General features: G+C 43.5%; 1 protein-coding gene across 4 annotated transcripts in view; it reads left to right on the top strand.

The window, feature by feature from the left end:
* Grik4 (glutamate ionotropic receptor kainate type subunit 4) overlaps positions 1-14,566 on the top strand; it is a 363,614-nt gene extending 349,048 nt beyond the window's left edge. For all 4 annotated transcript variants that reach the window (XM_048795923.1, XM_048795924.1, XM_015489727.2 and 1 more), the window contains 2 exons: positions 8,372-8,490; positions 11,638-14,566. In XM_048795923.1, coding sequence (XP_048651880.1) covers positions 8,372-8,490; positions 11,638-11,994 — 476 coding nt within the window. In that variant the 3' untranslated portion in view covers positions 11,995-14,566. The remainder of the gene's footprint in view (positions 1-8,371; positions 8,491-11,637) is intronic.
* Positions 14,567-18,298: the final 3,732 nt, after the last annotated feature.

Genomic DNA, 18,298 nt, shown 5'->3' with positions numbered 1-18,298 from the left:
TATATATATATATATATATATATATATATAGCTTAGAACCGAACCCAGCGCCTCACACATGCCAGGCAAGTGCTCTACCACTGAGCTATAACTCCTGCCCTGAGTCCTCGTTTCTATATCTGTGAAATAAACGCAGTAACCAGCTACAGGGCTGTTGTGAAGGTGGAGTGAAATAGCAGGGAGCTTAGCTGTTTTTCAAACAGAAAAGTCCCTGTGTTTTTGTTAATCAGGTGAAATGTAAGTTTGAAGTCAAAATTAATTTCATTCATAGAAAAATAAAATCATCATTTTTTCAGTTGTTGGCTCTGGAAATTTTTCTCCATTCTGCAGAGGTTCAAAAGACTGGTCTGACAGTAGAGTTCAGGGTGGAGGGAGAAGGGAGATAGTGGGATCAAGCCCCCAGGAAAAATGAAAGCCATGAACAGGAAGCCTCTGTCTGCTGCACATGGGGACCAAATGTTCCCTGGCATGGAGAAGAGAACTGAAAACGTGAAAAGGGATAATCAACAGGGGAAAGCATCCCACCTAGGTCCCAGTGTTCAGAAGATGACTGGGCCCATCAACCTGTGTTGGCTTGCCTCTCTGCAGCCATCCTTTGGAGTAAGGGGTCAAGCTATATTAATAGGAGGCAGTGTCCAAGCGTGAGTTTGTCTGGGGATGATGTGCAAATCACCATGAAAGCCAGGCCATGGGCTGCCATTCCAGCTGCAGCAGCTAAGGCCAGTGTCACCCAGTGGCCCTATTTTTGCCATGGTTGGGAGTCCAGGCAAACATTACTTGGAGAGGCTCAAAGCCTTCTTGGATTTGTGAAATTCCGCATGACGTCCTCCAGGCCAAGCAAGAAGCAGGTGCTATTACTTCTCTCTGGCAGATTAGCCATCAGGCTCACTATGGTGTATAACTCATTACTCAAGAGACTTGGAAAAACAGGACCAGAATGACCCTAAAGATCTCTTCCTTGAAGTTTTGAAATGGCCACCAGGAATCAAGCCCCAGGAACGTTTATTCTCTTGATGAGAACAGAGATCTGTAGTTTTAATTTGCTTTCCACAGAAGCTCCTAGGTGATCTTTCTTTTTTTATAATTTGAATCAGTTGACTTTTGCATGTGCCTAAAGGAATGAGTCTAATATGGAACAGGCAGAGAGAGATGAGGGTGAAGGGAAGGAGAAGGGGGTCTTTTTTTCAGAGACCTCTGAAATTCACAGTGCCTAAAGGCACTTTAGTTTCAATTAAAATGTACCAGACAACACGCTGATGCCTAACATAATTCTTTTCTGCTTTGTTATCCTAATAAAATGCAAGAAAGTTAAAAGAAAATGAACTGGTGCTTACCCTACCTCGAATCCTATACAGCAGCTTGAACATCACTGCCAAATTCCAAAGAAGAATCCTAACATTGGGATGCTGCCACCCATCCTGAGCCTTCTTGCCAGGTCTTACTTGGCTCTGATAAGAGCCACCACAACCCTCCCTTCATCTCCCCATCTTATTTTCCCTGCCGATAGCTTGGTGACCTTGTACCTTCATACAACCAACCGAAAAATGCAATACCAGATCCTGTGGAAGACTAGAGATTACAAAAAGGAGCAGGCTCCGTTCCAAGCTGTTCCATTTGCTTCTACCTTGTCTTTTCAAAACAACACTTGTTTTATTTATTTATTTTCTCACCCAGCTCCTATAAAAAGAAATATTGCTAGCCACTCACAGATGCCGACGTCCCAATTCACGGAGATTGGATTACTGAAGGCTTTGCAGAACAATTGTTAGACAAAAAGGTGGTTGGTGAACTCCAAGGAAATTAAATGCCATTATCTTGAAAAAAATACAAACTCACAATCAGGCTTCAAAGGAACATAAATACACCACCAGGCTGTGAAAACCAGGGTTCCCTTTCAAGAATGGAAAGGAGGCCGGTGGCATTAACTCACAGAACCCTTAGAGAACAGGAAGTTTGCTGTCTGGCACGGTGGGAACGAAGGCATGAGACATCTCAGCTAGAGTGGGGGCGGGTGATGGGGAAAGGGGGAGTCTGGGGACCCTTCCCTCTCTCTTTCTTCTTAGGGGCCCTGCGTGGCTATCCGGCTTCTCTGGTTTCTCTGGAGAGCGCCAAGGCTGGAAACCTGAATGTGGGAGTTTGATAGTGTCTCAGAAAGATGCTGCAGAGGAAGCCTGTCCTTAATCAAATCAGATTGATTGCTGAGAGTCGGAGAAACCCCAGAAACATTGCCAGAAAGCTTGATCAGAAACAGGCAAATGGCGGCCCAGAGACTCTGCGACAAAGGAGGGCAGCGATTATAAAGATGACAGCCCACCTTTGTCTGTAAACTGAGCCAAGAGGAAGTCAACAAATCATCGACTGAAACATTTGATGTAACGTTCTACAGGATAGAAAGGGGCTTTATAGGCTGAACTTGAAGCTCGTACATAAAACCCTCACCCTTGTCACTCTGGAGGTTCCCAGGAATGAATGCAGTCCCCAGGATACCAGCTTGAGTTCTGTGATCACACCCATGCGTCCAGAGTGGATGCTGAGTGCCAGGGAGACTCAGTGTGGCATGAGGACCGAGGGCCTCTCTGGCTTCAGTGTGGACTTGGGCACTTCTATGTGACAACCATGGGCAAGCTTGGGCAACCTCCCTGACTTCTTTACACCTTGGTTTCCTCATTAAGAAAATGAGGGTAAAAGCAGTGCTCATGTCCCAGGACAGCGGTAAGGACTGCATTAAAACAGCATGGGAACCTTGCTCATGGTAAACACAAAGGTGAGCTTCACATTTATAAGGAACATAAGCATTAGAATCAGATTTGTCTAGAATTCACATCTTAACTAGGAAAACTTAGGTAACTTAAGTTCTCTGAGTTTCCTTTAGAGTGTTTTTAATAACTGAATGAGATAACAAGTGTTTTTAAAAATAAGATACTTGAGCTTGTATTCTGACAAATTGTAAAGTGCCTCTCCAGTAACTTGTGTTTTGATAAGTTGCAAAATTTATCAAATACCTCTCCCATTCCTCTTCTATTTTGTGGTCCTTTTCCCTACTTTTTTCCCATCACTGTCTCCAGAATCTGGTAAGTCTAGGCAATAGACGTCACTGAGAATGCAAGAAGCAAGTGCAAGCCTACTGTTTGACAATCCTCAGTAGCACCAACGTGATGGGTCACATTGCATTTTCTGGGAAGGTCATATAGGTCACTTTACACAGGGGCATGTGAAGGTGCAGTAAAGTTTGTACAGATGGGACCATTTGACATATCTGCAAGCAAGTAGGTGAATGCAGCTCTGAGAAAATGTTTGAAAGCCATATGGACCCAGGAACCCATGTCTAATGCTCTTGTTATAGAGGCATTACACAGAGCTTCAGCACCCAGGATGGCGCCCAGCTCATGGAATATCCTTGATAAAGATGTGTTGGCTGATGTCAAAGAGCAAATGTACTGTCCCTTGTCTAGATCAGGACATGAGTCTGTCCACCCCCTGCACATCTGGATTCTCTGCACGTGCCTGCACGGCTCCTGTGGCCTCTTGCTCTTTGCCTCTGGGATATGACCCCCTACCTCCCACCACATTTTTGTTCAAAAGGAGCTTCCCCTCTCAGTCAGATGACCACAGTGCTACCTGGAGTTCTGTGGGGGTTTTAAGGGCTAAGACAGAGTGTACCTGAGTTCAAAGGGTGGTTATTAACTAGTCAGAAAAAAAATGACAGCAAGTCAGTTGGTGGCAATTTGAATTTCTCTGAATTGTATTCTCTCCCTTCCGCCATTCCATCTCTAGTTCTAGAGACAGTGACACTGATGCATTTGTATTTGCAAACTATTGTTTGTATTTGTAGGCAATTTGCGAGTGACACCAAAGTTAGTATTTAACCAACCTAGAGTTTGCAAGGCGAGTTTGATTCTTTTTCAGCCTGATTGTGGGGCATAGGAGACTCAAGCGTCAGGAGAAAATCCCAGTTTTCAAGCCATCTGTCTGGATGGCTTGTGTGTGGTTCCATCTGAAGAAAGGAAAGGATGAGTCGACTCCATGGCTTCCCGCTCCCTCTTACAGGTGCCCAGGCATCTGTGAGTGCAGAAAGGGCCTCGCAGGCTGGGGGAGCCCACATGGCCCCCTCTGATGAATGGCTTCGTGCTGTGGCAGGTGCTTGACTTCTGGGAGGGTGGCTGATGACAGTGTTAAATGGAGCTGCCGCACTCTCCCAACACTCCCTTCCCGCTCCCCGCTCCATCTGTTTCTCAGCTCTCGCTCTGCCAGCGCTCTATTCTTGCTTCCACTTTCCAATAACTTCCTAAAGGCACGAATGGAATAGAAGCCTTACTCCTAGGAGGAGGCCAGTCAGAATTTGGCACATTGGAGCCAACACCCATGATTAATATGCAGGCCCTGAAAGGCAGGAAACTGGGAAAGAAAGACGAGGGGACTTTGCAGTGATTCATGGTTCCTACCTGCATCCTGTTGAAACCTCAGCTCCTGCAAGAAGTTTGCTCTGGTCGGATCAGAGTTATCCCAGAACAGATCACAGGTCTGTTTATGACCCTCCCCCACTTCCACCCAATACAGAAGGTCCGTGTCACAGACCACGTCAATGTTCAGTTCCCTTTTAGCCCGCGGCATAGTACAGTATGAGCCATCTGCCTCTGTGGCCAGGAGAAGCCCTCAGTGAGAACTGTCGCATTTTACTATTATCTCAAACAAAACTTAATTAGGCAATGAATACATATCCCTGTGTGGATGGAGGTTTTTGGTATTACAGGCCTCTTCATCTGGAATCTAACCTTTTTTTTTTTCTGTTCATTCTTTCAACAACCACTGATTGAGCACTTCATAAGTCCCGTGATTGGGGACTGCAGATTGAACATGGCATTGTTCTTCCCTCAAAGAACTCACAGTCTAATGAAAAACCCAAGGATATAAACTGAAAACTAATTTTTACACAAGATCAGAATGAGGTACAATGTATTATTAGTGAAACACAAAAGCAGTGTAACTAAGTTAGATGAGAAATGTACTGGGAGGAGTGGCCCTGGTGTAAGTCTTCAAGGAAAGGCTGAGGTTGGCCAGGTGTGTGTCTGGGGAATGGGGTGGATGCCAGGCAGCCATGCTAACAGGAGCGGAGGAACAGCGATAATGGCTATGGCAAATGGTTGTAGTACAGTATTAGATGATTCTCGCATCAGATTCTACATTTCAGGAAGATCACTGAGGCAACTATGTGGAGGGTAAAGTTGAAGAGGAGACAGGTCTGAGCCTCTTGCAATCACCTGAATAAGAAAGAGGTGGTGGGCATCTGAAGGAGGGAAGTGGTAGGAGGGGTGGGGAGAAGGTAAGAAGTTGAAACTTATACAGGAGGGGAAAACAGCAAGGCTTGGTAATAACTGGTGCACTGAGGAGAGGCCAGAGACCAAATGCTGGAAGAGGAGAGAATGTTCCCATAGCAAGGAAAAGAGGTCAGTTGGTAAGACTGGAAGAGAGCAGCAGCAATGGCTTCATGAAAAGCCCAGAAGGGAAAGTGGTTGACAGTGTCAAGTTCTAAGAGAGGTTGCATGAGATCAGGTCTGGCAAATTTCCAAGAAGTTAGAAACTAAGTGGTGAGGGTGGTTTTAATGGTGCAAGGCAGAATTGCATGGGGTGAGCATCGAATGAGAAGAACAAAAGTAAATTCAGTACAGAATCATCTGCTCTTTCAGATACTGCAGACAGAGCCTAGAGCCTAAAAGCTTTTCTGGTGTCCAAAATTATATCTGAGGACTGAACAAAATGATTGGCTTCCAAATGCAGGGAAAAAAAAAACCTGCAAAATTAAATTAAGACATGTTTAATTAAATATCTCCAAAACAGAACATTGTTTCAACTTCATTAATTTTTAAATTTAATATTCATAAAAACTGCGTCACATTTAGAAATAATTTTTTGATTTAGATTTTCTCATTTTGCAAATATTCTCTTGTATGCATAGTGATTGCTGAGAAATCACAGCCAATTGTGAATTAACTGTTACTTGCCCCTCAGTAATATTGGAAGCAAAAATTTTGAATGTATTTTATGCAAGATGTGAGGACATTTCCTTCTACTGCTTTTTATATGAGATGGGATCTTCAAATAGGTTTTAGAGCTTTTAGAATGTCTCAAAATAATGCTACTATAGAGATCTCTTTTAAAAAGCTTGGCCAGCGCCGAAAGGAAAGGGAAGGGTCTTTGAATAGATAGAATTGGAAGGCTCAGGAGGATATTTTTTTCTTTAAGGAGGGAGAAACATAAATGATAAAGAGCTAGTAGGGAGGAGAAGCTTGAAGAGGACCCAGGTAGTGACTAATAAGAGGCTGGGGACATAGCTAGAGCATAGGTGGAAGAACAAGAACCAGAGAAGAAATACCCACTTCCAGAAACAAGAGGAAGGGGAAGCCGTTCGAGGGGGCTCTAGTCCTTTCTCCTTTCTCGGGCAGAACTAACCCCCAATGATGGGGGCAGTCCTAGAATATCCTAATGGTCACCTGGTGACCATTTTTAGTGTCACTGTTGTCACTTCCTCCTCACTGGCCATCTCCTTCCAGCCTCCCTCCTCAGGGGCTGGCTGGAGAAACTAGTTTATCCAGGATGCACAGAACAGATCCCAATACCCCAATTCTCACAATCCCCAAACTGTGGGCCTAAGGAGCACCTGACTACAAACCCCAGCCAGACCCTTTGAAGTATGCATTCCATCTTCAGTTTTCCTTTTTGTCTCCCATTCACGTGGATCCTGATGCATCCACAATCAACAGTCTTGCCTAAGTGGCCCTACATGAGGGAGGCAGATGTTTAAATGACCCAAAGCATCTTCCTGCTGGATGGATCCCCTGTTTTTGCCTATTCAAATTAGAAGTTCCTTCATTCACACAGTTACACAAGAGTTGACTGGTCTGTTTGATGCATTCATCATGTAAGCTCTTGGAACTATTGGAAGCAGATTCTCAGTGTAGGCAGGGACTGCTACCATGCTGAGTTATTTCAAAATAGCAACCGACACCCACTTGAGGCTTTGTGGGAGGTAACCCAAGACATCTTGAAATGGCCAGGTAGGGCTATTTTCCCAGCTGATTTCTGTTCCTTAACAGTGGCTCATCCTATAGGGTTTTGTGGAGCTGGCTCACCCTGACAATGACATAGCTCTGTGTGTGTGATGACTGAACAAGCATTAGAATGTGCGAGCATTTCCAAAGAGCACAACATGTAAGCTACCATCTTGGCATTTTTGTGGATAAAAGTTCCCTTTTGATTTATGATTATAGCCCCTGTTGAATGAAGGTTTCATTGTTTTAGGATAGACCCCCTTAAATTTAGGTTTCTCTGTTGCCAAAGAAAGCAGTTAGTTACATAGCTAAACTTGATGTTTGACACTGTGGAAATGAAATGGTCATTTATGTGTTGAATATATTCTACATGTCAGGCATCAGGCTAGGCAATGAGGATACAGCTAGGCTTTAAGGAACCTAAAAACTTGTACAGTACTTCCAAACAGACCAATTTGCAATTAATTATAGGCCTTCCTGGCTAGAAAAGAGTCACCTGTGAAACTTGTATTAAGGTACAGATTCCTGGGGTCCATCTCCAGAGATACCGATTCAGTAGATCTGGGGTAAGGACTAGGAATATCTATGTTTAACAAGCTAATACAGGCAGTCTTGATGGCAACCAGGTTTGGAATGACTTAGTCCTATGGAATAAAAATTTTTACTTTCCAAAGAAGTATTTTAGTAACATGTTGAGCATCTCTTATCTGAAATGTTTGGGACTAGAAGTGTTTCAGATTTTGAAGCGTTTGCATTGAGCATCCCTAATCTGAAAATCTGAAATTTGAAATAATCCAAGATCAGAAACTCTGTAAACATCACATTGGTGCCCAAAATGTTTCAGATTTCAGATTTTTGGATTAGGGATGATTAATCAGTAACATGCTGACACTGGTAAACAAGTTTTTCCTATCCATGATTTAGTCAGAACAGTTGTTTTATATCACACAGACACAGTGTTAAGAGGATTGATTAAAATTTACATGAAACTTCTAGAATTTATGTGTAGTTTGGTGTCATGTTGCTATAAGCTAAATTAAATTCAGCATGTGCCCTCCTTTTAGGATGATCTTCACCACCCAGCCCAGACCATCTTCTGTAGCTTTTCCAGTCTCCTTCATTTGAAGCTGGATCTCCCTCCCCCATTTTACTGCACCTACACTACATTAGTGTTAAAACAAACAGTTAGCTCTCTTCCAGCAATGTGTGTCGAAGATGTCTACAAGACTCAAATTCCCATTGTTCATACAATTTAGCATTGTTGGTAGGGTGATTATCTTTCTACTCTTTTACATTCATTTTTTCTTCTTGTCATTTTCTTATAGGCCTGGGAATGGAGAATATTGGTGGAATCTTCGTGGTTCTTATTTGTGGCTTAATCGTGGCCATTTTTATGGCTATGTTGGAGTTTTTATGGACTCTCAGACACTCAGAAGCAACCGAGGTAAACTTCCAAAGTTGTATGACCTACAGTGCTGGCAATGCGGTCAAGTTCCCAGGCTCATGCACATATTTCAGAGAGTAGCTGTGAAATCCCCTAGGAGGGTGCAGGCTACCATGCAATGAAAAGAATTCCAGGCCCCCTGTGGGAAATCTGAGTTCTGCTTTATCACTTACTAATTGTACAGCCTCAGGAAAGGTACTAAGTAACCTCTCTGGGCTTCACATTCTTCTTTGAAACAGCCGAGGACATAAATATGTGAAAAATGTTTCATGAACAACGAAAGAGTTTCACGGTCAAAAACCCTTATAGAACTATAGTTTAAGATGTAATGTGTGTGTGTGTGTGTGTGTGTGTGTGAGAGAGAGAGAGAGAGAGAGAGAGCGCTAATTAATGGAAAATATGACCTCAGTCCTTCCATTTTAAATATGGTTTGCCTTACAGGTAAAAAAAACCCTTAGAGATATAACAACTTACAGGAACCAAGAATTATATCTTCCTTCTTGGGGATTTTGAATAAATGAAATTTTCCAGAGTGGCTTAGAGGCTGGGTTAATATAAACTTCACACTGAAGGAAAAGTCTGAGAAGATTTGGTCTATTCTTCTTCCCTTCCATCCCAGAGAAGGTGCAAAAATTCTTGCATGTTAATTGCATTATGAGATTTTATTTAAGTTTTTTAAGTTCACTAGCCTCTACCTCAAGGTTCCAACTCTGGATCATTCCAAAATCCCCTTCCCTAGTTGGTGCTGGAAAAATATCTCATGACTGCATGGCCAGCACCCTGGAAGTCCACAGAGTCCCACCACAAGTGGGCCCTGGACACAATACTGCCTGCTAGTCCTTTTACTTTTCTGAGCTCAGCCTCTTTCCCATCCTCACATAGACCTTCCATGACATCACCCATTCCTCTTGGTCTCTGTTCCTGCATGCACAGAGATTAGTTTTACTCCACACCTCTCTGAGAAATTAAGACTATCCCCAAGTTAAAATCCTTACCTAAAAATGCACCCACAACTCTGTTAATCCTGTGGCTACAGCAGATGTCTCAGTGTTCATGTCTCTACCTTTATCCTACCATTTCTACTCTCAGATTAACCTCTGTCTTCCCTATAATTTTTTTCTGTCTTCTCTCTCTAAAAATCCATAACTATGCTCTAGTTAACCCATATTTTTAAAATAAGAGTAACATTACTCTTGCTCTTAGTTTATCCCTCTCTTCTTCCAAACCAACCGGGTCTGATGATAATCTGTTTCTATTTCCTTACCTCCCATTTGGTCCTCAATATAGGTCAGCCTGGCTTTTCTCCATCGTTGTGTTGAAAGGCTATTGATAAAAGGTCTGACCTCTTTTAGCAAAGGATGACACCAAAGAAAAGCCATTGGGCCTTACTGGACTGCATGCAGTGTGCCCCTTGATAATGTGGACAGCTCCTCCCAGAATCTCTCTTTGCATGGCCCCCAGCTTTTTGGTTCTCCTTATCTTCCTCTCTTCAGCTCTACTCTCTCCCTTTTCTCACTCTTTAAGTGGAGGAGGCACTAACTAATTCCATAAGACCTAATTCAGGTGATTCCTTCTCCTCCCGCCTCCCTTTGTCTAGTAGAGCTGATCATTCCTGCTCCTGCCCAGCACTATTGTAACTTACATGCAACGTTGCAATGACTAGACACTCAACTGCCTCAAGTAAGGATTATGTCTTTCATTTCTACTGCAGAGCACAGTGCTTGACCACTGGTAGACAGTTAGTAAATACATGTGGTTATATTCTTGTCACACATGATGGATTAGGTAGGTGGTGATTTCTGTTGTTAATAGTTATTAGAAGCACAGAGAGGTTAAGTGATTTGCCAAGAGTCTTTATTATTTACTAACAATGGTGGGTCTAGAATTTAGGTCTGAAGTCCTAATGTATGCCATATTCCACTAGGTGACACTGTCTATAGTTGTTTCATTTGGTTTTTCTCCCAAGAGCTCACCCATGGTCTAGACATAATTGAAAAATTCAACGAGAATGAGAGTTCTCTTGATGGCTAAGATGAGAGCAGGGGCTATGTTGACTATTTGGCTGTGGTAGAACAACCATTCCATTGACAGAACTGGGAGAGAAAGCGTGGAAGAACAGAGGCTGCTTCTCCCATCATGGTCCAGAAAAGTCTCCTTAGAGAGAACTCAATAGAGCATGCATGGGCTTTGGAGTTAGATAGGTTGAAGCTCAAATTCTCAGCTATTTATTAGCAGTTTTTGTCAGATATGTAACTTTTCAGAATCTCCATTTGCACATCTGTGAGATGGATAAACTAATAACACTAGTAGAGGCACACGATATTTCATCCACAATTCTCAAACCCAGAAAGCTTGGAAAGTTCTAAGTTCTTTATAAGTTTGATGTAAATGTATTCAGTGACAAAACTTGACTAATGTTTGTGGTCTTTATCACACTCAGTGTGAGCATACATACATTTTGCTCCAGAAATATCAATGTGCTTGAAAACAGAATCTACTTGAGACCCACTGGATGTGATACATAATATACTGTTTGTACCTTATATTATCTTCCTAAAATTCAAATATCCTGAATTATGCAACACAGCTGGAGTCAAGCATTTCATATCAGGAGACTGTGGACCTGTAGTAGTAGCACTTGCTCTCATTTTAGCTATTATCAGAATGCATCTTCTCCAGCCAAAACCAGTTGGTTAAAGGAAATGAGAATCTTTGGCCTGAAGACAGAAAGTTATGGAGGCCTGGCAGTTTTTTTAAATATTTGAGAGACTGAGGTGTAGAGGGGTCTTTACTGGGATTCAAAGTCCAAATCAAGCTAGGATCAGTGGATGAAAATGTCAGGAGTAGAAATTAACTCAGTAGAAGGAAGCAGCATTTAATACAAATGTGCAAAAATCTTTCCCAAGATGGTGAGATCATTGTCTTTGAATGTGTTCAAAGATAAGTCAAGCAGCTGACAAAACTATTGAACACTGAGGCATAAAGGGCTTTTAGACATTCAATGGGACTGGGAGAGAGGCGATGGATTGCAAGACCTTCGTGTAATTTTCAGACCTAAAATTATAGATTCGGTGAGCCCTCTCCCTTCATCCCATCGTGCGCGGGTTTATCCTGAGGGGCTGGCTGTGTCTTCGCTGTCTCTTCCAGGTGTCCGTCTGCCAGGAGATGGTGACCGAGCTGCGAAGCATCATCCTGTGTCAGGACAGTATCCACCCCCGCCGGCGGCGAGCTGGGGTCCCACAGCCCCGGCCCCCCATCCCGGAGGAGCGCCGGCCCAGGGGCACCGCGACGCTCAGCAATGGCAAGCTGTGCGGGGCTGGGGAGCCCGACCAGCTGGCACAGAGACTAGCCCAGGAGGCCGCCCTAGTGGCCCGCGGCTGCACACACATCCGCGTCTGCCCCGAGTGCCGCCGCTTCCAAGGCCTGCGGGCGCGGCCGTCGCCTGCGCGCAGCGAGGAGAGCCTGGAGTGGGAGAAGACCACCAACAGCAGCGAGCCCGAGTAGCCCCAGCGGCCGCAGGACAAGGAGCCGGGAGAGGAGGCGGGAGGGCTGGGCAGGAGCTGCTGTCCGCCACGAGCCTGGACTTGTACATCGTCAATACTTCTCTCCGGATTGGGGTTCCAGTCACTTTACAAAAACGGTCAAAGAGCCTGTCGCCCCAGCCAGACACAAACAGCCCCTGGTCGGGAGCGGTCCACCCAGAGACATTACACCCAAGTGGCAAAGGAATGCGCTCCCTGCTGGGCACAAGGACCCACCTTCCCCCAGTGGGTCTTTCTCTCCTGCCCAAACAACATAGAGTCTGGGGTGGGGGACCTTGCCTGGACCAGTCCAACGAATTGATGAAATCATCAGTTGAATTTCCCCCTAAGAAGGGGCCATTGTACCCTGGGTCTAATTCTTACAGAAAACAAAAACAGAAACAAAAATTAAACTCAACAGGGAAGATTTTTTTTCTTCTGAATTTGTATATTTTTGTTAATGCTCCTTTCCTCCCTCCTTTTCTTTTGTCGTCTTTTCAATTCTGTTCATTTGCTTTGTGTTGTTTGGAGGGGGAGGCTGGTTAGGAAATGGAAGTCTAATCATCCCTATTCCCTTTTCCTGGATTTTAGGATATGAAGTTGCCAGTGCATCAGATTTCCTTCCTGTGCTGAACTCCCAGTCCTTGTGGGGGTTGGGGCCCTAAAGGAGTGTGGGAGAAGGATCTGAAGAAGAACCAGGGGGTCAAGGCTCCACTGAAAGTCCATTAAAGCAGTTTTTTAAATGCCAAAAAGCAATTAACCCATAGTTCACTCGGAGAGACCTTAAAATGCCTGGGATTTCAAGGGTTAATCTGTTTTTTCTTTCTCTTTATTTTCCTGACTTTTGCTATTATTGTGTTGGGTTTGGTCTTTTGGGAATGTGGTGTCTAAAGACAGATAGGGGAGGAAAATAGAGTGCGTAGTGTCCTGGGGCCTTGTGAAAGGAGCAGAGAGGGTAGATGTAATTTTCCCATACCATGGCCTTGGCGTCTATTGTAGTGCGCTACTTACAGAGGAGGAAGGACAGACTGCCCTGTTGGTATGGTGCATACTTTATCATAACTGCATCTCTTTTTAACCAAACTCAGTAGCTGCCTATGATGCCCCATCCCCAAGGCTATGAAGGATTTGGTGATTTCTTGTTACTAGATTTGAAACCTGAGTGCAAGCGTGTGTATGTGTGTGTGTGTGTGTGTGTGTGTTGTGTGTGTGCGCACGTGCGCGTGCGTGTGCACGCCCACACTTATTAAATGGAAAGACCTTAAGCAATCAAGAATTTACTGGGTTCCTGAGAAAGGTATGGAGTTTCTTAGGCAATCACAGACTGGGAACCTCAAATTCTTGAATCCTAACCTCAGCTTGGGCAGTAGCCTCCCTTGTGTGACTTTAAGCAAAGTACTTAACTTCTCTTGCATCCACAGAATAAGATTATTGATGCCTTCCTGGTTACGAGGTGACTGCTAGTCAGTGCTCCACTTGGGAGAAGTTTGCGGGGTCCAGAGCACACCTGTGATGGGAGGAGTGAGGCCTCCCAGCAGCTGCTTGACCTTGGCTTGGCGTCACCAATTGGGAGTTTCGTGCAGAGAATTGTCATTTTCTGATGGAAAACAAATTCTATGCAATTTCTGATTGTAAACTTAGAAAATTCAGAGGGAGAGAGAAATAAACAGCTGCTACCACCACCTCCACCTCCACCACCGCTGCCACCTTGAATCAAGTTGTCCTCACGTTGCTTCTGTTCTGAATGTACTAAAATAAAGACGTTTTTGGAGATGACGAGCTGAATTCCATGTTTTTGCTGTTTGGGTAGGTCCCCATCCTCTTTGTGTTGGGACAGCTAGAGCTGCCCTCCTGGGGGCCAAATGGTACCCTAATTATTCCCATGCAGGATGCTGGTTTTGCCCTAAGCTGATCTCTTCTCTCATGAATTTGAATCCCTTCTCTTTTTCTCTTTTTTAACCATTCCATGACAGCAAGCTGTGCAGGACACTGAGTATTTTTTGAACCTTGCCACAAGCCTTGTGGAGAAACATGGATTTGGAGGGAAGGGCACCCAATGGCCAATGGCTGGCAGATTCCCATGGTGCCACACTGTTCCAACCCCACGGTTCCATCCCATGCTTCTGACGCGTGGTCCCTCCAGTCAGATCATATTTGGGGTGGGAAGGGTTGTTTTTCTAAAAACTTGTTTTTATGAGTAGGATATCTTGATCAATAGCAAACTTTTTTTTAATGGATTAGTGAAATAAATGTCCCCATGCATCATTTATAAAGTGTGTTTTCCTTCACCGTGTGGAATAAAGATAAAGACTGACAGCGTAGACAGTTTCTCTTAGCCGCTGAGACCATGGCTGCGCCTCTCTCCAGCTGCTGTGTGACATGGCAACCACCTAGCTCTCTTCCTCAGTTTGTCTTCACTTTTTATCTGTTGGTTGTCGGCTTTCTTTTCCATTCTGTATTTTCTATCTGACTCTGTGAACTGTACAAAGCAGTTTTTTCTTGTCTGTTATCTTTCTTCGACTGGAATATTTACAATAAAACAACAAACCCTGAAATGTTAGTGATGGGTGAGAGCTGTTTTGGTTTGGAAAGCACGGTCTGGTGTGTCTAATGTCCAGGTAGGAGACTCTAAAAGCAAATAAAAATAGAAACCCACTTTGTGCCTTCCCCTCCCCCTGTCCTTTTCTTTTCTCTCTGTTCTCCACCTCTCTCTCCACTCCCCCACCCCTTTCAACCCTTTGTTCAGATCCCAGAAAAATCTAGGTGGCTTCTTTCAGTTTTTAGTCCTGTGAGTCTGAGCCAAACAGCCCCCCACCCCCAAACGGATACACATGTTAATGAAGTTCAGAATTCGTGGGGTTTTGTCTTCCTAAATGCACTTTCACAGAATGGCCATCTACTGATACCTAGGGTAACTCTAGTCAGATATCACCCCAGATTCCACTGGGAGCGTGAAGATTACATCAATTAAAATATAATACATTGCTTTATTTCTTTTAATTGCTCTACAGGGCCCAATGGTCACAAGATCTCTACTTAAGAACCCAGGTGGGGTGTAAATTGAGCATGTAGATGGCCGAAAATCTTTTGGCTTCCTCTAATCCAATGCTCGTATGAGAATATTCATCCTGGGAGCTTGCCAGCCGGCCCTCTTATTGGTTAGGTGAGACTGAAATATCATGATAACCAATCCACCTGGGGCTGCTCTGTGAAAGTTTATTAGTTTTGGATTCCAAGGAGTTTAATTTTCTTTTGGAATTCAAGGGGGACTTCCCCGTTGTGAACGAGGCCAGAACAGGGCTGGGACATTTCAGACACAGCAGATTGGTGGATGAAGTGAAGCTTGAGAGAAGCATTTGTGGCCCTCCCACCAATAGGTGTTCACAGCAAGGTAAAGTAGTCTGGAAATGATAAGGGAGATTTTATTCCCGACTGGTTGTCAGCTCTCTTGGGTAATAACAAAAAGGCCTGTTTGGAAAATGTAGAGAAGGAATCCTTTCATAAAGATTTTGCTTAGAGCTAGTGCTTTCTATGGGGCCTTCTCAACAGAAAAATTGAATCTTAAGTTGCCTTGAGCTTTGAGTAATTCCCCTGCCTTTCTAGAAAAGGAGATTTTCTCTCCACAGGCAGGTCCCCACCAGGGCCAAACAGAATGCCCTTGGCCTGACAATCCAGTTGTCCTCTGATATGCCTCAAAAATTGGTGATGGCAGGCTTTGAAAAGACTTTTCCCATAGGGGTGACTTCCGGAGGGGAAAAACCCTCCAAATTCTAGAAGGGAAGTGGTCAACAACCTCATTGTCATTTAAGAGCAACTAGTCAAGAGAAGTATTGATAGAACATTATCATTTGCATTTTGTTAATTTCATATTAATTTTCAAATCTGAGGAGTAAATGATAAAATATTAATATTATCATAAAACAAATAACAGAACTCATGCTCAGGAAAGAAGGAAATCTTCAAAGGTGATAAAGTGAAAAACAACCCCTCTGACCAGAAATGGCAGAAAAGTTGAGGCCCCAGGAAGGAACATAAAGAAACTGAGCATATAATATGACCATATGGTAACTAAGTGTGTGCACATAAATATTCTCCTAGCTGGGGCTTATGAGGCATGTCAGGGGATCAGTGCATTTTGCTCATATAAAGACAGGGGACTTGATCCTATTTACAGATCAGACTACATGCAGACTTTATTATAGAGGGTGAAGGTCAAAACCTTAAGAGCAAAGATCTTCCTGCTAAAAATTAGCTAAAGAATCCAAACTGCCATTTGTTATTCCTAGTGCCCAACCTAATATAATCTCTTGGCTATGTAAGAGGAAAATAAAGATGGAAGGGCCTCATACCTTGTTGGCACTTTTTCACAGATTGGTGAGTAATCCAGAGAGCCATGTAGAAATTCACAAGGGCTCCATAGTCCAGGTGGTCGAGATAGCAAGAGAAAGCTTAGTGGAAGAAGCAGTTGCGTCTTTGGGTTGTTAAAATGTTTTTGATGCCTGCAGAAACAAGATTTTGCTTCATCTCCTTTGGAATGAGATATAGTTAACTCATATTGATGGATTCAGCCCTCCTCTGATAAAAGATAGTTTGTTGTTGCTGTTTTCCCCCCACCCACAGCATTCCTTTTAGAGAATTCTGGCTCTCCTATGATGCTTGTTCAAGTTGGCTGCCAATCTATTTAGAGATTCTTACCACTATCTCATTCCTGGGCATTTTTAAGTTGTGTTAGTGGAATTAGCTACAGATACAAATGGCCTCACTCAACAGAATACAGAAAGACTAAGTGAAATGAGCAATGAAACTGTCTGAAATGGATTATGAGCTCTCTCTTTTTTTTTTAAGAATCCAACAGTTTTAAAATTGGAGGAGATGAATGAATGCAGAACTGAAGATTCAGAGTCAATGTGAAATTGATACAGAACAAAACCCCCAAATTTTTGATGTACAGGACCATTCGAACTGTCTTCCTCCTTTTCAACCCATTAAACCATCCTGTTATCTAGAGCACAGGAGACTGCCTGGGAAGTTATTCTACTTGGATTGTTCTGATTAGATTTTTAGTAGCTTTTCCATTAAAAATAATAGAAGACAACTTCTATTTCTACATCATTTGTAATCCTATAGTGCCAAGTGAGCTAAAAAAAAAAAAAAGGCATTTTAAATCACTAACGGTCCAAAGAGAGAAGTCCCAGACAGGTGAACAGCACAGGCCAGCATCCCCAAGGGACTGTGCATGCCCGCAAGCTAAAACGTAGTTACAGAGCTTTAAAACTGGCTTAGAGAGAATCTGACAAAAATAGTTCTGTACAAAGACTTAAAGTTATTTTTCTTTACTGCTTTCCCCCTTTTTATATAAGCTAAATTTTGTGCATGTTTGTGGTGTGGTTGTGGGTGGTGTGTGCAGTAGTTTAGTACAGATATGCGGGTTCTTGTGTGTGGGGGGTATATGGGGGTATGAGTGTGATAAGTGTGTTTGTGAAGCATTTTAACACAGATATGCAGGTTGTTGACTGTGTGTGTGGTAAATATGAGTGTGATATGTGTGTGAGTATATGATGTGTGTGGTATGAGTGTGGGGTGTGTGCTATTTGTGTGGTGTGTGTTGAATGCGGGGTATATGTGAGAATGTGGTATGTGCATGCACATGTTGTATGTGTGAGTTGATATGAGGTACATGGTGTGTGTGATTGTGTGGTGTGTATGTGAGTGTGGTTGAGTGTGGTGTGTGTGAGTACAGTGTATGTGTGCAGCAGGTGTGTGGTACTGTATGAGTGTGCTGTGTGTATGGCATTGTGTGAGTGGTTTCTTGTGAGTGTGTGGTGTTATATATATGGTATTGTGCGGGTGTAGTGTGTGAGTGTGGTGTGTGTGTGGTGTGTTTGTGTGGTATTATGTGGGTACTGTGTGTGGTATTGTGTGAGTATGGTGTGTGTGGGGGGGGGGACAGTTCAGCACAGACATGCTGGTGCCTATTGTGTTCCTTGTGTCCATTTCAAAAGCCAGAAGACAGTCCCATTACCACTCAGGTCCTTCTCCAGTGCTTCCAGGTAAGGGGGCTGGGCTTAGTGTTTGAGCTTTTGTGGCTTAGTTCTCATTGAATGGTCTTTGATATCATTTATTGCTAACAGAACATATATGTAGATACATTCACAAGACAGAAGAAAGTTTTTAAAATTCCCATTCCCAGTTGAGTGATAACATGAGCTGACTTCTGAAAACCTATTCCCAGCCAGGCACAGTGGTGCATGCCTATAATCCTCAGCTTAGGAGGCTGAGGCAGGAGG

This window comes from Marmota marmota, unplaced genomic scaffold (genome assembly GCF_001458135.2).
Source record: "Marmota marmota marmota unplaced genomic scaffold, marMar, whole genome shotgun sequence".
Taxonomy (NCBI): Eukaryota; Metazoa; Chordata; class Mammalia; order Rodentia; family Sciuridae; genus Marmota; species Marmota marmota.
The sequence above is the reverse complement of the archived record's forward strand: the minus strand, read 5'-3'. Positions and strand labels throughout refer to the sequence as shown.